General features: G+C 35.3%; 1 protein-coding gene across 2 annotated transcripts in view; it reads right to left on the bottom strand.

The window, feature by feature from the left end:
- Positions 1-393: 393 nt before the first annotated feature.
- Positions 394-24,911, bottom strand: part of LOC145684734 (galectin-7-like) — a 159,153-nt gene continuing 134,635 nt past the window's right edge. The window contains exons 4-5 of one of the 2 annotated variants that reach the window (XM_081757110.1): positions 9,570-9,729; positions 394-1,118 (exon numbers count right to left, since the gene is read on the bottom strand). In XM_081757110.1, the coding sequence (XP_081613236.1) occupies positions 9,574-9,729 (156 nt within the window). In that variant the 3' untranslated portion in view covers positions 394-1,118; positions 9,570-9,573. The remainder of the gene's footprint in view (positions 1,119-9,569; positions 9,730-24,911) is intronic. The other variant, XM_081757111.1, reaches the window with a different exon arrangement.

Below are 24,911 nucleotides of genomic sequence, written 5' to 3'. Positions count from 1 at the left end.
ACTTTCGCTTTTAATAATGTGTCTTACTTGTAAACAACACAAATTTCTTCAACGGGCTGCGCAATATTTGCGCCCTTTTTAAAATAAAATTTTAAGATATAGCGTAGTTTTGCGTAAAATTTACTTCATGGTGTTATAAGGATTTACATTATAAGAATTTATATACTTTTCCATATCTGCTAGCTTCAACTATCAGTTGTCCAATGACGTGAAAACTAACGCGCTGCGACTCACATACCCTCAGATTTGAGACACTAATGCTATCTCCTGCGGAATAGGCTCAGTACTTTTTAGGCTACCTGACATTAGAATTTAGTCGTCTAGATTCTATGATCTAATAAAGGTGAAAGCGAGTAAATGGGTCACATACAAAATAACAGCATTCACGTTAAAAATGTGTTGTATCTATTTATTGTTATTATTATTATTATTGTACATAGTATGAAATTTGTGAATTACATGTAATGCAATCAACAATTATAAAACTTACATATACCTGATATCTACTTAGAATCACACTTTAAGGTACAATTTAGACATAATTCATAAGAAAATAATTGTTTGCTATGTTAGGTTTTACAATTTGTTTCTGAAAATTGCAATAGTAAAGCTTACCCATTTATATATATATACACCTTCGGAGTGACATTATACTCTTATGTTTTTCATTATCTTTAAAACAATGCATATGCAAACTTACAATAAGATAACTTTCTCGGAAGTGGTTGTGAGAAGGCTGTTAAAAAAAAAAAAAAGTATGAGGAGGTAGAATAGATCTGGATTTATTTTTGAAAAAAATAGGAGTGATTAAACTTGAAATGCTTAAAATGTTTTTATTTATTTTCTATCACTTATTCTCTGAGAATTTTAAGGACAATGTTTTTGATTCCCAATAGCATCCTTCTGAATACAGTCTTGGATACAGAGAGCTAAAACTTACTCTTATACGTATATAAACTGTTTGGTTAATAAACAATACAATATATGAAAAAGCTAATTATATATATATATGAAAATTAGCTAATTAAACATATATGAAAAAGCTAATTGTATATATCTTTGAAAAAAAGCTTGATTTTCCCATAATACGAACAATTTCGTTTCTGGTTGCCAAGCTGCTGAAAAGGGAAAAAAATAAAAATTATCATACAGAAAATAAATGTACTCAAAGGAGAATAAAAAATTGATAGAGTTTAGTAGACAAGGCAACACTTAGAGTTAATTAAATAAGAAAATACTAACTATGTTGTGTATCGATTGAATTTGAGTTTAGCGTCCTGTTGAGCAGCGAGACTATGTGAGCAGTGCACCTATGGATACACCAAGTGCGTAAGTTTTCTCCGGATTTTCGCGTTCCCTTCCACATTATTCATTCCATTATTTTGTTCATTACTATCGTCTCCGTATTTCTTAGCCTCATAGATCTTAGCCTCCGGTGCATAGATGAGGTTCGGACGTGTGGTGGTTTTTGTCATATCACTTTGACGCTAGATATTAGGAGAGGGGGGGAGAAGGGGAGAGATATATAAAAATAAACGAAACTTTATAACTCGTGAACTACCCGACCGATCTCGATCAAATTTTCAACATAGGTGAGGTTCGGGTCTAGAAAGTGTTTTATATTTTCACTTTGACGGTAGAACCTAGGGAAGGGGGAGGAGAGGGGGAGATTTATGTATAAAAATAAATAAAACTTAACTCTTGAACTACTCGACCGATCTCGATCAAATTTTCAATCTAGATGAGGATCAAATTTGAGAGGTCATATGACTTTGACGGCTTAACTTAAGGGAGGGGAGGGGAGGTATGTATAAAAATAATCCAAAATGACCTATATTAGTGTCGCATCTATAGTTTTCGGGGTCGCTGAAACGAATAGTGACACTTCTGATGCCGTTTAGATCAGAATTCAGCCCCGCAGTTTGGGAGAGAGGAGGGAAAGATATATAAAAATGATCTGAAACGACTGATATTAGCGCCGAATCTATAAATTTCCAGGTAATTGACATGAACAGTGACACTTCTGATGCTGTTTAAATCCAAGTTCTGCCTCGCAACTTGTGAAAGTTTAGGAGGAAGATATATAAAATGATCGAAAAGACCAATATCAGTGTCGAATTCATAGTTCTCGAGGTCGCTGAGATGAACAATAGCACTTGCGATGCCATGCCCCGCAATATGGGGAGGGGAGTGCGGATATATAAAAATAATCGAAAATGGCCGATATCAAAGAGGGCTTTAGCAAGGGCGCCGATCCCTTCCCCCCCCCAAAGCTCATGTGGGCTCCCGTATTGTATTTATGAATATACAATATTTTGAATAATTTCAATGCAATTTGTCTTAAAATCCTCATATTTATACCTTCCGCATCTGAATGGGCCCCTCAAATTTACAGAGAAATCGGCGTCCTTGCACTTTTGTAACAGTAAAAAGTCTCTAACAGAACATATTACTATTTTTTTAATTTAACCTAACAAAGCGCATAATTGATTTTAGTTTTATTATAACAAGCAATAAGACTTTTGTAACTTATTGAGTATGAATTCTTTAGCTTGATTTCCAGTTTGCGTCGAAAATAAATTTAAGGTCGGTTTTTCCTCTTTTTCTTAAAATTATTAAGCATAGTATCTAACACAAGATTGCTTTAAAAAAATGGTTTGCTTTGAATAGGAGTCTGCTTGTAGACTACACGTGAAAGCAGCATGTCTCTCGATAGAGTTAAATCATGTGAACAGGATTTGTAATATTTTCCTCTCTTGTGTGACTATAGAGACAGAATTCTTTTCATCATGTTCGTACAGAGCCCTTTTAATGCTATTTTCATTTCAATATATATAGGGTCAGTCCATATATAATCACCGAAATTAGAAAAAAATCCCCAGTCGACCATCAGGGATTTTGATGAAAATTGAGACACAGGTACCTACATCCCTCGTAAGAAAGCCTGTAATTTTTTATTCTCCTGTCTCTAAAAGTTCCTGAGAAATTAACTTAGAAACGAGGCAGTCCGCATCATGACTTGCCGAACACGCTGATTGTTTAAGTTTTTAATGGGCAAGAACTCGGTCACTAATTATGTTACATAGGTCAAACTTTTTCTGCAACAAATATATGCATCGTTGTAATGAAGTAATATGTTGAAAGTGGCATGACCATTTTATGTTCGGATATATAGACTATCAAAGTCAGCACTTTTTTACATTACCGTTTATAAAGCTCATTTTTTAACAAGTCACAGATTTCCTAGATAACACAACAAATGCCTGTGTTTGTGTGCAGTACCTTACAGGGTAGTGAACTATATGCACCAGTAATGCAGAGCTGTTTACATTTTATTTACAGGGTTTATGGGAGGTTAAAGTTGGTATCATTGCAAGAAAACAAACTTTTTGCTTATTTTCAGAGCTCTATTTAACTATGTTGACAGTTGAATATGAGTATGATATTTTGGATGAATATTGGTATTTATGTAACAAATAACTTGTGTGAATTTCAAAACCCTGATGTATTTTCTTCCATTTTAAATCATCACCTTTGTCAACAGGTGTCGGTAGTCTTTCAGGTTTAGAACGGATATGGAGAATGGAAGTAATTTTACTTTCAGAGTTCCTCTTCACTCTGGATGAGGACAAAATCAATGAGCTTCATGTTAACCTCGTGCCAGGACTGAAGTTGTGCTAAACATGTGTTAGATGTGCCAGTTCCAGAAACAGCAGTGATAATGATTATAAGTATGATCCTAGCTACACACCACACACTGTTCGCCAGGAGCAACTAAACGTGTCTCTCAAATCTGTAGGCTGCTCACCACTGAAGAATGTAAGTAAGAGGGACAGACAAGGATACAGCAAGAGGAAAGTGAAGCAGATAACAAATGTCGCACAGGAGATGTTCTTGGAATACCGAGCACTACGTTTCTCTGCTAAAAAGACATGTGACAGGTATGCTAATTTCTCTATGCTTATACAGCAGCTTGTAGAAAAGTATCACAAAACATTTTCCTATAAACAGAAAGTCCAAATCTTAACAATTGCTCCTGCAACTTGGAGTATCAGAAAAACTGCATAGAGTTTTAGGGCCTCAGATTATTTAGTGCGAAGAGTAAAGAACTTAGGATGAGAAAGGAATCCTATCACTTCAAGAACAGAGGCCTCGGAAAACATTCCCCAGGTATTAGTGAATGACGTAGTTTCATTTATGAAAGCGACGGGTGTTGCAGAATCTGTCCTGGAATGAAAGAATGTATGTATGTGCATCCAGATGAAGGTAAAGTTCAAGTTCAAAAAAGGCTACTACTAACGAATATACATGAAACATATGTTGAATTCTGCTAACAGAAACCCAGTTTCAAATTGGGTTTGCAAAGTTTTGTGCCTCAAGGCCGAAGTGGTGCATTACAGTTAAGGCAAATGGCACTCATTCAGTGTGTGTGTGTGTGAGTGTGTGTGTCAATATCATCAAAACATGAAACTGATGGTCGATGCCCTTCCTGGATCAGGACACAGCTACAAGACACTGCTGAACATTGCAGTGTGTGGTGCAACGAGCAGACAGTGTAGGTTACATTACTGTGGCAACTGTGGAAGGAAGAAGGCTGTTCAAGATTATTTAGTAAAACGTTTTGATGATCACTTACTTGAAGGTGATGACTGTGTTAAATTTAAAAACTAGGTTCACACAGACCGGTTGACATTACAAATCCTACAGCTCTCTGTGAATGAGTTTTGTGACACATTGACTCAGAGAATTGATAGTCTTAGACAATACCATTACATAGTCAAGGCTCAAGCTGCATACCTGAGTAATATAAAAACTTCACTCCAGAAAGCAGAGCTAATTGTTTTACTGGAATTTGGCCAAAATTGCACTTTCGTTATACAGAACGAGGTTCACGGGCACCATTGGGAGAAATCCCATGCAACTGTGCATCCTTTCGTGGTGTACTATAATGATAATGGAATCCTGCATTGCAGTAGCCTATCCAAGGGAAGGCTATAGGGGCTATCATATTCCACAGGTTTATTATGTTCCTTTTCACTTTGTGTGCATGTTTCTTTATTTATTTGAACGCTCAATTTCTTATTACTAATACTGAACTGTAATTTTGAACCACAGAATTCTACTATTTTGTAACAATTAATTTGATTATGTGGCACATTGTTTCTTCTTATAGTCTTACAATATATGTTTTCAAGTGCTCAATCAGTCTAAATGATTTTACCTGGCGAATACGTACTTCTTTACTTTCATTCTCCATATCCGTTCTAAACCTACAAGACTACCGACACCTGTTAACAAAGGCTATGATTTATAATGGAAGAAAATACATCAGGGTTTTGAAATTCACGCAAGTTATTTGTTACATAAGTACCAATATTCATCCAAAATATCATACTCATATTTAACTGTCAACATAGTTAAACAGGGCTCGGAAAATAAGCAAAAAGTTGGTGTTTTTACAATGATACCAATTTTAACCTCCCATAAATCCTATAAATAAAGTGTAAACAGCTCTGCATTACTGGTGCATATAGTTCACTACCCTGTAAGGTACTGCACACAAACACAGGCATTTGTTGTGTTATCTAGGAAATCTGTGACTTGTTAAAAAATGAGCTTTATAAACGGTAATGTAAAAAAGTGTTGACTTTGACAGTTTATATATCAGAATATAAAATGGTCATACCGCTTTCAACATATTACTGCATTACAACGATGCGTATATTTATAGCAGAAAAAGTTTGACCCATGTAACGTAATTAGTAACTGAGTTCTTGCTCTTTACAAAGTTACAAAAACCAGAGTGTTCAGAAAGGCACTATGCGGACTGCCAAACTTCTAGGTCAATTTCTCAGTAACAGGTAGCGGCAGGAAAATAAAACATTACAGACTTTCTTACAAAGGATGTAGGTACTTGTGTGCCAAATTTCATCAAAATCCCAGATGGTCACCTGGGGACTGTTTGACGATTTATAATGGAATAACCCTATATTGAATTTGCTATGTTGACTCGGTACACTGAAGTGATGTGCATGCTTCACAAAGAAAAATACTACGTAAATTGGAAGAACCAATACTAAATTCAAAAGTATTAGTAATACCATAGCAGTAGCCAACCATATTGCTTGATTCATTTCCATATTTCACTAATACTTTATGCTCACTAATCTTGCAATCATTAGAAAATAAATAATCCAAAACATGCACCGAGCTTTCCACTCGGTCCAGTATGTCCTTCATTTTTATATATTTTAGATTCAGAATATATTACTTGGAACTTAAAACTATGCTACTGATATAGTTAACAAATTTAAACTTTTTGTTTGTTACATGAGAAAAATCACCTGATCTTAAAGGAACTTTTTGCGCTGAATTCGAATATGCACTCGGTTTCTCTCCATCACGTACAGTTTTCCCGTAACAGAGGGATTTTCGGGAAATTCCCTCAAAAATTTCCCCTTTTCAGATATTTTATTCCCCTAGCTCCTGTCCCCTTACATATAGTAACATAGAAATTATACCTAAGTATACCTTGATTTATATTTAATAAACCCTAAAAGTTTCGTAAAAATCGCTTTGTTCTTTCTAGAGAAATAAATATATTTGTATGTATACTGTGTGCACTGTTTATTGCACCTGGTAGTAATGCTTTCAGATCTCCTGAGTTGGGATAAAAACGATTTGCTTTATTACTACAAACACAGACATAAAAATGAATATTTACAATAGTCAACAACACACTTGTGTTGCTCTCTGTAAATTAGAAACGTGTATAAAAATAGAATGTACTTCCAACGTATATTTTTTTTAAACGTACAGTATATGTATATCTTAATACATATATATATAATTCTCCAAGTTTTTTCGTTTTGTTCATGAAATGGTTATCAATATTTGTTATCAAATGTAACAGAATGCAAAAGAAAGAAAGAATGGAATACAGACTCATTGTTGACAACAATGAACTAATGCAGTCTGAATTTTCCACTACGGTATCGTTTCCGCCCTCCCCCCGCGCATTTCTTTCTTTCTTGTGTTCTTGACACCTGGTGAGGGAGTTTTGTACATTTTTATATTGACGTGTGGTTTAACACTACTTCACTTTCAAAGTTGTCTTTGCTGCTAAGAGTGCTTTCATGTTTGATCTTAATGGCATTATACCCAACTAAGACCAGAAGTTTAGTTTGTGATCAGTACAATGGCGTCAAGAGGACGGCGTTCGTGTGTTAACTCACCAAATAGTTTTTGTTATGTGTGTGGCCAGTTTGTAGTTAAAGGACAGTGTAGATCCATTACGCCATCGGTGAAACTAGCATATTATATATATTTCGGATGTCGTGTGGGAGATCAGGACAAAACTTGGGCACCCAACATAATTTGTGCGTCGTGCTACGTCACTTTACTTGCATGGGCCAAAGGGAAACGGAGGTTCATGAAATTTGCTGTACCAATGGTGTGGAGAGAACCCACCAACCATCTGGATGATTGTTATTTTTGTCTCACAGTAGTTAAGGGACATTCTAAAAAAAGCAAATACACAATAAGTTATCCCAACGTTAAATCCAATTAGACCTATTCCGCACGGGGATGAACTTCCACTTCCCGAGCCCCCTACCAACTGGGAAGAGATATGGCCAAAAGACTCTGATGATGATCATGACCTTGATGAACCATCGACATCAACATGTACATCCAAGGATCCAACGTTCATCCCTGACTGTGTTCGCAAGCCACATTTCATCCGGCAATGTGAACTTAGCGGAACTTCTGGGATCAAGGCTCCAGCAGTGGAACTTATTGGATGCAGAAACGAACATATCAGTGTACAGGAAAAGGCATGTTCAATTTTCAAGCTATTTCTCAATGCAAGATAATGTGTGCGTATGTACGGATATAAATGGGTTGATGGCGGAGCTAGGAATTCCTTACGTTCCAGAAGAATGGAGGTTATTTATCGACGCGTCAAAGGTCAGCCTTAAAGCTGTCCTTTTACATAATGAAAATGAAAAACCTTCTATACCACTTGCGCACTCAGTGAAGATTAAGGAATCCTATGACACCATGTCAACTTTGCTAAATCTTATAAATTACAAGGACCATTGTTGGCAAATATGTTGTAATCTCAAGGTAGTTGGTATTTTATTAGGACTGCAGTGCGGTTACACGAAGTACCAATGTTTTTTATGTTTATGGGATAGCCGAGCTGATGACAAACATTATGAAGTGAAGGAATGGGAACCTAGAGTGAATTACGTACCTGGAGAATGCAACGTCAAATACGCTCCTTTGGTAGATTCTAATAAGATATTACTACCGCCACTTCATATCAAGTTAGGACTTATGAAAAACTTTGTCAAAGCCATAGACACATCTGGTGAAGGTTTCAAGTATTTGCGAGATAAGTTCCCTAACCTGAGTGATGCTAAGATTTCAGCGGGAGTGTTTATTGGTCCCCAAATTAGGAAATTAATGCTTGATGATAGCTTTGACAGCAAGTTAAACAGTGCTTGATGATAGCTGCCTGGACAGCATTTAAGTGTGTTGTGCGCAACTTTCTGGGCAATAACAAAGCTGAGAGTTACACAGAAATCGTACAGGACATGATACAGAAATACAAAGAGTTGGGTTGTAGGATGTCTTTAAAAATCCACTTTTTGCACTCCCACCTCAGCTTCTTTCCTGCTAACCTAGGTGCTCTCAGCGACGAACAGGGGGAAAGATTCCACGAAGATATAATGGCAATGGAGAAAAGGTACCAGGGACGATGGGATCCTTCAATGATGGGGGACTATTGTTGGGGTCTTGTTAGAGAATGTAACATTTCTTACAAAAGAAGGAAGTAGTGTACGTTTTTGTAACCCAATGGAAGTTTCATATATTGTGGTAGTTTTGATTGTCTTTTCATGACCTTTTGGTACATTTGTATTATTGTTTATTGTAAATTGTCACACTTGTAAATTATATTGTATTATATTTTATATATGTGTTTGTGGTAATAAAGCAAAACGTTTTACCTCAACTTAAGAGATCTGAAAGCGTTACTATAAGGTGCAATAAACAGTACACACAGTATACATACAAACATATTTATTTCTCTAGAAAGAATAAAGCGATTATTACGAAACTTGGAGGGTTTGTTAAATATGAATCAAAGTATACTTAGGTATAATTTCTATGTTAGTATATGCAAGGGGACAAGATCTTGGGGTGTAAAATAAACGAAAAGGGAAATTTTTGAGGGATTTTCCCGAAAAGTCCTCTGGTACGGGAAAATCGTACGTGATGGAGAAAAACCGAGTGCATATTCGAATTCAGCGCAAAAAGTTCCTTTAAGAACAGGTATTTCCTTTTATGTAACAAAACCTTTGTTAACTAAGTATTAATAGAAACTTGAACGTCTGCTACTGACGATACATTAATATTGCTATTGAAACATTAATTTTAAATCATTTTTAATGGAAACATTTAGCATTTTGACTTACACTTTAGTTACACAAAATGTCTAGCTAGCATTAATGTAAAAGTTAGGTTAGTAAACGTATCTAAAAATATATTCTGGTTAGACTTACGTGTTCATTTGTTGCAGCATTCCCTTTTCGTCAAATAACGTGACAAGTTTTCAAACTCAATACTTGAGATCTCAACATCGTGAGATACTCTAAGATTCGTCACCTTTTCGTATGAGAGTCTGTGAGCATAATTCGCAAAATGCTTTCCATTGAAGAAAATCTTTTAAATAAAACAAAAGAGAAATTAAATGAAAGTCAAAAACTACATAAATGACAAATACATATTATTATTGATAAATGAGATAGATGTTAAAAACGTCACGTAGAGGATATTTCTTGAAAATCAAAATATGCTGTTTATTTATTTATTTTCATTACCGCAGGTCAATATTTTTTGTTTCTTTGTACTTGTTTCCATAACCGCAAAAACGAGCTCTAGCAGTAACACACACTTTATAATCGTAAAAGTATTAGAAGTACGAGTCGAACTCAAAGTACTTATCAGTCAATGTGGCTCTTCGAAGAGGTCGCACAGGTCTTTAATATCTGTTTGGGGTATAGTGATCCACGATCAGTATAGATCTTAGCATGCCAGAAATAGTCTTCAGCGAGCCTAGCTAACCGCTAGGTAGCAAGGTGACCAGAACTTTTACTTTTAAAAACGGGACGCATACGAATCGGCGACAGGGGGGGGGGACTTCCACATTGCATTTTGGGACTCAGTAGTGTTTTCAATTTACAAAATACACAAGTAAGAATGATAACACAGCGTTTCTAACTTAAATACTACCCAAAAATACTTTTAACTACTTCAACACTCAGCATTACCACTCGATTCCCACTTGAACCACAGAACACTCAATTCTCATTTGAATATTCAGAAGTTCTAGGCACGGCTGAACCTCCCAATGAGTGTTAGTACGGAAGAGAGTAGAATTAACATTGACCATTTATATTTTGAATAATAATTACGGGACACCTGGGTCATGTTTGCTTAAAAACGGGACATTTAAGCGTCCCGTTTGAGAATCAGAAAAAAACGGGACAACGGTTGAAAATAAGGGACTGTCCCGGCTGAAACGGGACGTCTGGTCACCTTGCTAAGTAGCGTCGCAACAAGTCCAGACATACTTGATATGGTTTAGGTCTAGGTTAGAGTAGAAGGTGTATGCAGAGTTGAACTCTATGGGTTGCGCTGATAGTATGGGCATAAGTGTTATCCAGTTGGCACATGGGGTCTGGTAAAGTATCCAGATTAAGTCAGAGGACATCATTAACAAAATGCAACGACGGCAACGCTCTAGTCACACAATCCTCAATGATGCCAGAGGTGAGCGGGATGTTTGTCATATTTCTCCTATACGAGAATGTGAATGTGAGTTCTGCATGGCGACTGCAAGTAGATGCTAGATTTTCTTGCTTATCTAACGTCTACGGACAACAGCGGTCACACTGCCCAAGATAAAAACGACTTTTATCGCTGAATACAACCTATCTTAATTCCCCTGGCAATTGCAGAATGCCTTGACACCACCGAAGAAATGCTCCGCGATGAGTAGGTGTCAGAGGTAATCACCCGAGAGAAGGAAACGTAGCCCTGCATCCATAATCGATTTTTCTTGAGCTCACATGGAGCGCTGTTTTAATTGCGTTTGTGGTCACAGTTGAGCCAGACCCCATGTAATGAAAAATAAGCATCAAACAAACTGAGTGAAAAGAAATTAATTACCGTGCAACGTTTTACATACACGAAATTCCAAAACACGTTGGTGATAAAATTGTTCAAATAGGTTCAGTAGTTAATGTTACACACAACAGAGGTCTGTATTTAATACTTTTGTCGCCCCTGCTCATCATAAAAATGCCGTCCCGAAATCAATGAATACCAGTGTAAAAAAAAATTGAGGCAGTGACTACCATGACACCAAGCTGATGATTCAGCCAAGCTAAAGAATAATACAATTTTGTCACAAAAATCAACACTTACAGATTTGTTGAACCTAGTGGCTGGGTGATAAGCTGTGAAAACTGTATGTAATTCTGGTAGTTAATCAACAATGCAAAGGTTTTGAAAATAAATCAAAGTATGTGTCAACGATGGAAAAGAATATATATATATATATATATATATATATATATATATATATATATATATATATAAATAAATGAAAGTAACTATGTTCTTGAATTACCTGACCGATCTCGATCAAATTTTCAACATTGATGAGGTTCGGGCCTAGGATGACTTTTATCATTTCACTTCGACGGTGCAACTTGGAGTAAGCCGATGGGGACATTCATATAAAAATGATCGAAAATGACCGATATTAGTGTCGAATCCATAGTGTCGCTGAGATGAACAGTGACACTTCCGATGCCGTTTAAATCCAAATTCAGCCCCGCAGCTTGGAAGAGGGGGAGGAGGGAGATAGTATATAAAAATGATGAAAATGAACGATATTCTAGAGCGCTTCAATAATAGTAAAAAGTGACTGACTAACGGAACATTTTACTAATTTTTCGTATTTCAACCCATCAAAGCGGGTAAATTCACGCTAGAACTACGTAAAAGCGAATGTGAATTTACGTATGATAGCATCACGCATTCATTACTGAAGTAATCGAAATGATATTTGGCATGATTATCAACCTTATAATCCCTAAAACTCGTATGGCACTAAATTGATTAAAATACACAGTCTAAGGGAGAAGAGATCATGATTTATGCTAAAAATTGAGTATCGCACGAGCCCTTGAAATTAGGAAGATCAAACTCGGTACATTCACTCCTTATTAGAAATAAACCGACCATTGTTGTTGAATATTTCCGATTTAAGGATGGAGAGACATTTATCTATATAAAAGTGTGCATACGTATGTGTGTATGTTACAGGACAGCTTTATAACTCCTCGAGCAAGTTCAACTAAACTTACTACATATATACGTAACTTATAATCTGGGAAAACTACTGTGGGAGTAAGACACACTAAGCACTCTTAGGGAAGCAGGAAAGAGAACAAGTGTAATAATAATAATAATAATAATAATAATAATAATAATAATAATAATAATAATAATAATAATAATAATAACGACCGATATTAGTGTCGAAATCACACACTGAGAAAAAAATTATGTGGTGTACGTAAAATCGTATGTTACATTTGTAAATCCTGTAGTGTTTGGAGTTGGCGTACAGCAAACGTATAACTGAAAACGCACGTTTTATAATACTTTCTGTATAAGTGTTCCTTCTGTACGTAATTTCCGTATGAAACAATATAGGCGGTCAGGATCTCACATACAAATGGGCGTATATAATATATAGCTGACGAAGGTAACATACATATATACATGTAATATAAGAAAGACTGTTAGATATCAGACATCCTGTAACGGCATGATGCAACATCTGAGAGCACGGATAATGTATGCTCTGTACTGATTTCTGTAGTAAGCAAGAGGATTCTGTATATTTGTACGATATACCGCTGTCCAGAGAACGGATTTTTCTCAGTGCAGTTTTTGGGTTTGCTGAGGTGATTGGTGACACGATATCATTTAAACTAAACTGTAGGCCAGAAATGTATTGCCAGGTAGTCTAGGAATCGACAGGGCAATGAAGGCACTAATCCTTATTTATTTCATTCATTTCTTTATATTCGACAGGAGCAACTTCGCTCCTTTCTTTATTTTCTAAGTGGCAACGCCAAAGGCTTTACTCTTCACTATTTATTTCACTCACTTCTTTATGTTTCAAGGCAAAAGGGCAATGAGGTTGAACTGCGTTATTCATTTCACTTGGCATTGCATAACGAATTGACAGGGGAAACGCCAAAGACGTTGCTCTTGATATTTTAATAACTCATTTCTTCATTTACACGAAGGTATGGGTACGGAAGCGCCAAAGGCGTTGTTATTCATTACTTATTTCACACATGTCTACTTCCAAAATAATAACGCCGCAAGCGTTGCTTTTTGATGTTTCGTTATTGCATTGACTTTTTATTTGCAAATAACGCGTTACTTTTAGGTCCGAAACTTCGAATATGTAAAAGAAATCTTATTATTTCAATTTTGCCTAGGACTACTACTACCATTATTATTATTATTATTATTATTATTATTATTATTATTATTATTATTATTATTATTATTATTATTTTATTACTTATTCTGATTTTCTCCAATCATCGTAAGTGTTTAGAACTGTAGGTTGATAATAGTAGCGCTACTATATCCTTTCATGTGGACAGTTACTTTATTGGAAATTTGAATGCACTTCGCTAACTTTATAAACGCAATAGTGCACGTTTTGAATCGCTTTATGTAGCTGCAAGAACAAATTCTTACCTGACAGCTATATATTCTTATATTGTAACACTGACTAAAATATCTCATACTGCGTTAGAGAAAAAGTCTGCTTATTATTATTCTTTTAAACTAATTATATAACAACTAGCAGCGTTCACCCCGCTTCGCTGCGGTCACCCCGGAACGCAATAAACCTTGTTAATTAGATAATTTTTACTTTTTCGCTTTCAAGTGATATGATAAAAACCATAGTAGATTCCAGTAAATGTTAACATTATATCGCCTGTCATTTATGTTAACCCGCCGAGTCACATGGTCATGCGGGTTGCATATAAATACGTTTATTTTTACCTATGATGAACTAATAACAAAGGATTTGTACGTATGGACACTTGAATGGTCAATTATCTCAAGACACTGGTAATTAAAAATTAAAGTGATATGATAAAAACCATCTAGGGTCCAAATCCTAATAACCCCCCAAAAATGAAAGAAATTGGTTCAGCCGTATTAGCGTGATGAGTTCACAAAGGATTTGTGCGTTCTCTTTTATATATATAGATAATATTGTAATGCAAAATTAAAAATACAGAATATACAGAAGCATTACACAACAACTAATAAGATGAGAACATATTGTAGAGGAACTCGATTTTCGAGAATAATTATTTGTATATTTCAAATTTATTGTTATGTTTATGTCTTGAAATTATTAAGAAAGGTTATGGGAATTTAATGTTGAATGTGTAAAGTTAATGCAAGCTGCACAATCTCGCTAACAGTTGTGTCAGCAATTCATTGTAAACAATGTTGTATAAAAATGTTATCGTATCGTGTCTGGCAATGTAGGAAGGAAATGTTGAAAATGTGTCTTTCCTCGCATTAGCCAGATTCTGGAAATTGTACAAAAACGTGAATTTGTGGGATGGTATGAATTTCATGAGATTACGGATGTACGGAGAATTGCTTAGGATCGGAAAATCAGAACGTGTCGAGGGTTGCAGTTTTGAGTTTTGACACATGGAAGGAATTTGTCTCTCCATGTGAAAACGGGGTCACACGTGCAACAGCAGACGAAACAGCAGACGATGGTAGTTGGACCCAGCCAAACAAAACCACAGGACGAGAAGGTTTTCGGATGAGTTCATGGAGATCAGTTCATGGAGATTGAATTCATGGAGTTCAGATCAGCTCTTGAGAGTCAGTTTTAAGAGTTCCAAGATTGGTCTTCGATTTTGAAGATACTTGGGTTCGAGTCTGGAGAACCAAGTTACATTTAATTAGCCACCAGATGATAGGAGAAGACAGTACGTTGTACTTCGACAGATTATAACGACGCAGAACTTCGAGGGAGAATTACATTGAGAGGCCCATTCCTCAATGCCAGCTTTCATCGTCCAACAACAAGGAGTGACAGCTTAAGGTGCAGAGTTCAACACCAGATCGACGTGGGACAACAACAGATTGAACCAGGTATGTGTGACTCCGAGTCAGAATTCAAAGCTCAATGCTTGGTCGTACTATATCTTACTGGCAAATAACTCCGAATATCCGTTATAGCAACTATTCAGAAATCTCACAATTCATTCATCAGATTTTAGAAATACAGTGTTTTATGTTAAATGAAGTGGAAGTATATTTATTGATTTAAATCCCCAAATAAACCTCTCGCAAGTTAAGTTATAAGTTACCCACTCATTTTAGATGGTGAGTGGAGGGCGCCTAGTAGCACTCATTATTGCATCCCCAAATAGGCACTGAGTGGCTAGGTTGTCATGATGGAGATGCTGTGAGTCATTTTTTTGACTAGTGTAACGATCCTACTAATTAGAAAGCATGGTGGTGAGATGCTGGTCTTAAGATCGTTTAGATCAAGGTACGATTCCAGTAGTAATTCATTCATGGTTGTAGATGCTGGTTTGCTTTTGCAAGTGTAACGATCCCAGGAGTAATTAGAAAGCATGGTGGACATGCTGTGAGGTCATTTTGACCATTGTAACGATTCCAGTAGTAATTAGAGAGCATGGTGGAGTATGCTTTAGGTTCGAGTCCCGGCGTAAGAGATTTAAGTAAATTAAACCCTCCCATCCCTCCCAGATATAATTAGAATCAACACATTTGATTTAGAATTTAAATGATATTTTATTACGTAACTAAAGCCCACCCTTCCCACCCTTTCTACGATGAAGTGTAATTTTAAGTAGTGTTTCGTATTTTCTCGATTTAGGTTAAGGTTAATGTGTTTATTGATATAGTGAATTTAAGGTTTTTGCAATAAGAAAATAGTAATCCGATTCTCCCGATAAGTTGATTAAGTAGCTCGAATATACGTATTATAAGAATAAATAAGGTTAAATAAGTTTTAAGTAAATGAGTAACGAAAGTATTCGTACTAGAGCACAAAAAGCGGCAAAAGGAGTACAGGTCGGTAGTTTGTTTAATATTGCAAGTTCAAGTAAGAAAAAGCAAGAAAGTGCGAAACCGAATTTGAAAGTAGGACCCGTCGAGAATTTTCCTTCTAGTCCTATAACTAAATCGTATACGGAGGATTTTACGTCAATCTTTCCATTTGAAAGTAGTGTAGTTGGTAATAATCAATCGAATAGTACAAAAGAGGATAAAATGGCGACTGGTGTAACATTTTATTCCGATGTTAACAAACTTCCAAAGTTTGACTTGAAAGCAGATAGCGATATAATAGGTTTTTTCGATGAATTTGACGACGCGTGTCAAATGGCAGGCGTAAGTGAAGAAAAGCGAAAAGAGCTATTACCTAGTGTTTTCAAGGGAAATGGTAGACAGTGGATAAAGGTATTTTTAAAGAGAAGGAATGTTAGTGAAACTAGTTATAAGGATCTACAGAAAAGCATAATCGAAGAGTTCACACGTACTAATGTAACGTTAGACATAGAAGATCGTATAAGGGAAAGGTTACATCTCGAGGACGAGCCTATAATAAACTACGTGTATGATATGCTTGTTTTGTGCGAAAGACTAGACGCCAACATGAATGATAAGAAGAAAATAGGAATAATTTTAGGTGGTCTTCAACCGTATTTTATGGAACGTGTAGGTACAAATTCATATGCAACGATTGATAAATTTGTAGAGGATCTTCAAAAAGTAGAGAAGAATAAGTGCAAAGTAGAGAAGCGCGTTAAACGGGAAAACGGAAAGGTTACCGTTAAAGATCTTTTAAAGAAGATGAGAGAGCAAGTAGAAGAGGAGGATAGCGATGTAGAAATTGATAAGTTATTGTTAAGGAAAGAGATTAAACATAAGGAAGACGTGAAAGTTAAGCAAGAGCCAACGAGTATTACTCAATTGAGTGAGTTAGAAAAGAAAATAGAGAATTTACAGTTGACATTAGCTGCGAATTTTCAAGACCGAAATAGTAAAGAAGATAAAAATGGTAGTGATTCGAAGCAATACAGGAACAATAGTAATAATTTTAGAGGAAATAAAAGTTTTCGGAATGGAGGACGAAATTTTTACAAGAATAATGGAAATAGGAATTGGAATAGGAATAATAATAATAATTATACTAGGAATAGAGGTTCTAACGGTTATAATAATGGTAGAGGATTTCGAAGTAATTGGCGAAATAACAGAGGAGGAAGAAAGACAGGTTTCTGGCAACAAAGAGGAAACAGTTGTTGTGCGAATGGTGCGAATAGGCCAACATGGTGCCAAAATCATAGCCAAATAAATAATCCCGTGCAGTATGTTCCGGTAGTACCGAACCAGATAAATGGTACGACTTATTATCAGGCTACAACGTCAAATAATTTAAACTAGGTCAAACTGTAAATGACAGAGGCACATTTACAGGGAGTAAATTAAAAGTTAGAGAAATAGTAGCCTCTACGTTAACTGACAATAATATGCTCTATGTTCCGATAGAGGTAGATGGTAGATGTCATAAAGCTTTAATTGATACAGGATCGCAGATATCCATTGTGAACGAAAAACTAGTCCCTCCAAGTGCGAAGGTAATCCCTAGACCGACAAGGATTCGTGGAATAACACAGAATGTGTTAGTAGTGAATAAGATCGCTGTAATTAGATTTAGAATGGCCGGACAGACATTTCATTTGGAATTTCGCGTAGTAAAAGATTTTCCGTATCAAGTTTTGATCGGGAATGATTTTCTACAGAGTCAAAATTGCCAAATAAATTACGGTCAGAATAAATTGACATTGCAGAGATTTGGAAAGCCAAAATTAAGGAAAAGGGAAGAACTGGAATCTGTGACTGTGTCTGATAATGCGGCGTTAGGAATAAAGCATTGTATTCGACCAAGATGGGTTTTAGGTCATAAGGTACGGTTGTTACCTAGGTCTAAGACTACGGTGGAAGTAAATTTGGTTAGTTCCTGGAATAACAGGGAATATTTGTTGGAACCAGATAGGAAGGTAGAAGCCCAATACAATGTGTTGGTTCCCCGTGCACTTTTATCGGAGGAAAATAACAAGATCGAGATTATAAATCCATCTAATAGAGCAATTTTATTGAAACCGAATATAACATTAGGAAAAGCTGAAGAATGTGTGGATGAAGAGCAATTGAAGAGTGAAGGATTATCAACTGAAGATATTGATAGTATTTTAAGATCTCGTAGAAATTTTGATAAATCTAGATTGAAATTTGGGAATGAAACGAAACCGGAAATTAGGAATAGAATTGAGAGTTTGTGCTATGATTTTGCGGATGTTTTTGCGTGGCAGGATGACGAATTAGGCCAAGTAAAACATTTTGAGCATCACATTGAGTTAGAAACAAAGGTACCATTTAGGCGTCACCAATATCCGATTCCCATAGCGTTAAAAGATAAGGTAAAGGAGCAAATTAACATTTTGTTGAGACAAGGAATAATTGAAGAGAGTTCAAGTGCTTACAACTCTCCAATGCTGTTTATACAAAAGCCGTCAGGAGGTATTCGCGCAGTTTTGGACTGTCGGTTTTTAAATAAACATGTTAAATTGCATAGCATTGCGTTGCCTCCGATTCACCAAATTTTAACGTGTATGGGAGGACACAAATATTTTTGTATTTTGGACGTAAAATCGGCCTACCACCAAGTACCGATTTCTGAGGAGTCACGGGAGTGTACTTCATTCAATATACCGGGCGTAGGAGCTTATCAGTATCGTGTTCTTCCTATGGGTTACTTACAGTCACCCGCCATATACACAAAGATAATGGCAATGACCTTGGCAAATGTAAATCCTGAGTCAGTTTCCTATTATATGGATGACGTATTTTTATATACAGATAATCAAGAGAAAATGGTGGATGTACTTCAATCAGTTTTCAAGAGATTGAGACATTACGGACTCAAATTATCTGTGGAAAAATGTCAATTCATAGAAAGGAAAATTATGGCTCTGGGACATATTGTCAGCGATGCGGGATACGAGGTTAGCCCGAAGATAATCCAGGCAATAAAAGCATGTAAGGCTCCGAATAATGTGAAGCAGTTAAAATCTTTTCTTGGTTTAACTAATTATGTTCGAAAATTCTGTAAAGATTATGCCAAAATCACATCAGCGTTTCAACCTATTTTGAAGAAAGGCCATAAGTTCGAATGGAACGAATCTTACCAGCAGGCGTTCGATCAATTAAAAGCAGCACTAATGAATGCACCATTGCTAGCTCCATTTAGGGAAGATCTAGACACAAGAGTGTACACAGATGCATCGACTAGTTCGATCGGCGGAGTATTAATGCAAAAACAAACTAATGGTGAATGGACACCAGTAGCTTATTACAGTCGCGTGTTACGACCACAAGAGAAGACCAGGCACATAGTGGAATTAGAGATATTGGCAGTAATAAGTTCTTTAAGAGCATTTAATTATTACTTGTTCAATAAAGAATTTGAGCTGTACACCGATTGTAAGGCATTGAAGTATTTGCAAACGTCACCTAAATTAGCTCCGAAATTGGTAAGATGGAGTTTGGACTTAGCCCAATATAAGTATACACCGGTGCATTGTCCTGGAGAAAAGAATCCTAGCGATATTTTGTCCAGGAACACAGACATCGAACCGACGGAAGAAGATGTTGAGTTAGAGACGTTGAAGGTGAATGCGGAAGATCTCCAAGTTAATTTGACTTTTGATAAGGATATTAACGTTGGCGAATTACAGAGAAAAGACGCATTTTTCGGACCAATCATGCATGCAATAGAACACCCAGAGGATGCCGATGTAAAAGCTGAGAAGCAGGCCCGATGGTATATAATAAAGGACGATAGACTGTATAGAACACAAAGAATGGCAGGTGGTACAAAATTACTATTATGTATTCCGTATGCGTTAAGAGAACAAGTATTTAAGAATCTCCATTGTTCAGTATACGGTGGCGGACATTATTCGTACACGAAATGCTATAAGCGTGCTTTAAAAGTAATATACTTTCCAAACATGAAGAAATTCTTCATGGAGAAGATAGGAGAATGCATAAGCTGCCAGATACAGAAAAGGAAGACAGGAAGAGTACCATTTCACGCTCAGACGTATCCCTCTTATGCTCCATTTCAATCAGTTGTGATGGATGAGGTCGGACCTTTTAAATTGTCTCGTAACAATAGAAATAAGTACATTCTAGTGTTTGTTGATAATGCAACTAGATTTGTGATCGCTAGAGCGGTACCCGCAGTAACGGCAGAGATCGTTGCGCAAGTAATTTTTGAAGATCTGATTACGAAACATGGGGTTCCATCTCAACTTCATCTTGACAGGCTATCATCCCATCGCAGCCGAATAGTGGAAGAAATGGCAGAGAAATTTGGAATGCAATTGCATTTTGCGAATACAAGCGCCCATTATTCTATAGGGAGTGCAGAGAGGGCCATAGGCTCATTACAACAGGTAATGAAGCATTATATTGATAAGGATTTTTCAAACTGGGACGAGATCTTGCCAAGTTTGATATTTACTATGAATACGCAAGTGCATGATGGTACTGGTTTTTCACCATACTATCTTTTGCATGGAGTCGAACCAAGAACGTTTCTTGAGCAGGACTTAGACATTCCTTGCGAATACGTTGACAATGAGGTGAGACTTCAGAGCATAAAAGAGGCACGCCAGCTAGCGTACAAAAATTTGCAGAGAAGATTCAGAACTCAGAAGAAACAAATAGAGAAAAAGTTTGATCAACCGAGTTTTGAAATTGGTCAGAAGGTATTAATAAGGGAAATGCCGAGAGCAGGTTTGCCCGCATGTTTTGGTAACCGTTATAATACTAAAGGGGTAATAGTGGACAAGATAAACAACAATTCATACAAGGTACAGTATGAAACGAAAAATGGTGAAACGAAGAGTGATACTATAGACTTAAGACGTTTAAAATTATTCGTAGAAAGTAAAAATGGTGAAAGGTATGGTGAGACAGGTCAAATATTAGATGGTGATGAATAAAATTTTGATTTTTGAAAAAAAAAACAGTTTTTTTTTAAGATTAACATAGGGTCTAATGTAACTATGGTACAAATTGGGTCTACCGATGAAGTGTCAGAAAGGGGGCACTTTCTCAACCAAACCCTAATCCCGAGATTGGAGGAAATGCTAATCTCCATCAGGAAATTTCCCGAATCGATAGACACTTTTTGAATTATAGTTACTAGAATTGTAAATAAAAATAAATGTATGGAATGTAAAATTAAAAGTATTGATTAAAATCAGGTGATACCTGGAAAACAAAATAAAAATAAAATACATAGGAATGAAATACATTGTTGATAGTAGACTAAAAATACAAATAAATAAATAAACAGTAACAGGAAATTAATATTAGGTTTTACTAATTCCAGAATTTTATTCAAGACTGAAAAGGAAACATTAGAATATGGAAATAACAATGTGGGTGATCTATATGAAATTGATAATTATGGTTCATATTGCGAAGTCTGAAGATCATCATCAAGTAACTATGAAGGATGTAGGGGTAGCCCTAACACAAGATTCATTGGCTGTTCATGCATCAAACATGGTATATACGACCATTCGATTACATGTTAATTTTCACGAAGCTGTGCCGATGCACAATGTGTGTAGTGAATCATATGACATTCAGGAAGAATATGCCGAAAGGGAAAAACAATTTAGGCTAAATATGATAAACTCAATACCATGTCAGTTTGTATTCGTAAATGGTAGTTCTAAATGTATAGAGTCAGCAAGGACTAAACGTTCGATTTGGTCTATGCTATTAGGATTTGGGTCTATAGGGTTGTCAACCTATAATCTAATACATACACAAAAGTTGTCAAACTCAATTCAAAAATTGTCCGAACACGAAAATGTATTGACTGAGGAAATTCATAAATTAAAAATTTCGCATAACGAAGAAATTTCAATAATGCATGGTGTGGTAGTTAAGGTACATCATGTTCTTCAAAATGTAAGGAGTAAACTGCAAGAAATGTATTGTTACTTGCAGCAAGCTCAGAGGAAAATTTTGACTAATCTATTTTCTCATTTAGCTAGAGAAAGAGTAACTAAAATATTCAACGATATACTTAGCAACCAATTATCTTATCATATTTTGTCAAACTTAGATGTAAATAAATTTATAAATAGTCATGATATTTTGAAGTATTCAATTTATCGTTCTGATATAGGAATGTTTTATCGAGTATCGTCGATTTATTTAATGAAATATGACTATAATGAAAACAACATCGACTTATTACTGAAAACGCCAATTGTTTACGAAAATACAGTTTCGAAAATGTTTAATGTAATTTCTATGGGTTATGTAACTAACAACTTTAGAACATACTACAAGTTACCGGAAGTGGTATACTTAGCAAATGGAATATATCACACACTAGATCGATCGAAATGTGAGTTCAAGAGTTTCTTGTATTTTTGCGAGCAGATAACATTGGATGATACTGCTAAATGCTTGAATAACATTGTGTTCAATGGGTCGTTAAGTGGTTGCGAACAACAAACAGAGAAATACCTAGGCAAGGTAGTGTACAGATACACTCATGCTGGAGTATTATACTCGTCATTGGAAAAAGGATATATTACTAAGCTAGGTAAACATCATGAAGTGACATCAACGAAGGTGGATTATGGGAACAATCGCTCATATTTTATTGAATATGATTCATTTGATAACCTAATTTTTAGAGAATTGGCGATTCCAACTAGAAAAGTAATAAGTGTAAACAATAAGCATTTAAGTTTGTTAGGAAATTGGACGCTAAAGCAACTAAATTTTAGTATACATCATGAGGAACTCAACATTCTAGCTGAAAATTTGTTAAAACTGAAAGTGGATACCACTGTACCACTACTAATAATTAGGACGAATTACATAATGTATGTGATAGCAGGAATTATCATCGTATTAATTATTTCAGTCATAGCATTGATAACGTTGTATTGCAGACTGTATAAATCGATAAGGAAATATAAACTGGGAAATAGTGAACCATAATAATCATAATAATAATAATAATAATAACAACAATAATAATAATAATATCATTTAAGATCATATTGTATAAGATTTGTTTGTATTTCATGAACTACTATGAGAAAAAGTTTAGAAAAGGTTGTAAACCAATTCATAAACATTGGAATTAATTATTGGTAATTTTGGGAAATTTGAAAAAAAAAAAAAAAGAACTAAGATATCGAATGTAAACAAACATAGAAATATGTTAAAGTGTATTCAGATCATGCATTCCATACTCACCAAACAGCCATCACCAAGTGTAAACACCATCACCATATGAAGGTATAAGGTTATGTAAATAAAGTCTATAGTAGTCTATAATAGTCCATAATAGTCATACTACCCAAACCGGATAGGTTGTATTGTAATACGGTATACCAAACGATGTCCCATTTCCGTATAAAGTGTGAACAAAATGAAAGAAAGTGTGAAATAAGGATAGAAATAGATGAGAAATAGGTTACCTAGATGAATCTAGGATAGTGACATCAATCATTGATAGATAAAGTCTGAAAACATGTAAACATTCAAGAAGGGATAAGGAAAATAAATGTAGAAAGTAATAATATTAGTAATAACAACACTAAAGAATAGTTAAAAATAGATAAAAATAGATAAAATAGTAATAGGTTACTATTATAGTAATAATAGATAGTATATATGTATAAATATTACAAATAGTTTTATAAAGTAGTGAATAATGAATTTTATATTGTATGAAAATAGTGAATTAAAAGTTTAAAAGATGAAAATAAGCATAGAAAAAGCTAGAAATAATTCACAAATAGAGTTAAAGAATGTTTAGTGTATGTAGTAATAACGTATTTATTTATTATTTTTAAAGTCCGAAAGTTTTTGGTAAATTTTAGAAAAGAAAAGAAAAGAAATTAATATATTTTATTATAATTAGTAATAATCAATCAATATTGATTGAAAACAATCATTAAAAGCATTAATTTTGGTGTGCAATGTAATTGGTAAACGATATGAGCAAGGCTCACATGGTATCTTGTATGGGTTTGCGTCAAAACAACAATGCTCTGAACAGCTGGAGGAAAGAATGAGGAATGAGACCTGTGCGAGAGATTATCTCCGCGCGAGGCTATGCTAATCTCCACTCCAGGCCCCGAGCACATGGTAAACTCGAACGTTTCCGAAGTGAACTCGAGCGGACACGAACAGGATTTTTTCGTTCAAGCCCCGTGAAGCGCCTCGCTGCTTCAATTTTAATCCTAGTTCAAGCGTAAAGTCATATAATATACTTTTAGAAATTCAAGAAAAATTATTATTTAATAAAATTATTCATATTTAACTACGGAAATGATTAAAATAAGGTTTAAACTACATATAGACGTACGAAATAAGTGGTAAAAGCTTAAATATAGAGAGAAATAACGAGTATAATTTAATGCTATATTTATGATAGAAAAAGAGTAAAAAACACGAGTTTTAGGTGTGAAATATAGTCTCCAAGTTATGGTTTGATAGATTTCACACATAGCTAAAGTTTTAATCGTCAGGCACAAAGATTACTAGGAAAGTAACAAGGGGTGCTAGACACAGAGAGAACAAAATAAGACTGCTTCGGAAAATACGCGATTTTAGAA

Source organism: Thermobia domestica, chromosome 5 (assembly GCF_964235325.1).
Source record: "Thermobia domestica chromosome 5, izTheDome1.hap1.1, whole genome shotgun sequence".
In the NCBI taxonomy this organism is placed as follows: Eukaryota; Metazoa; Arthropoda; class Insecta; order Zygentoma; family Lepismatidae; genus Thermobia; species Thermobia domestica.
This window is presented reverse-complemented; position numbering and strand designations above follow the sequence as displayed.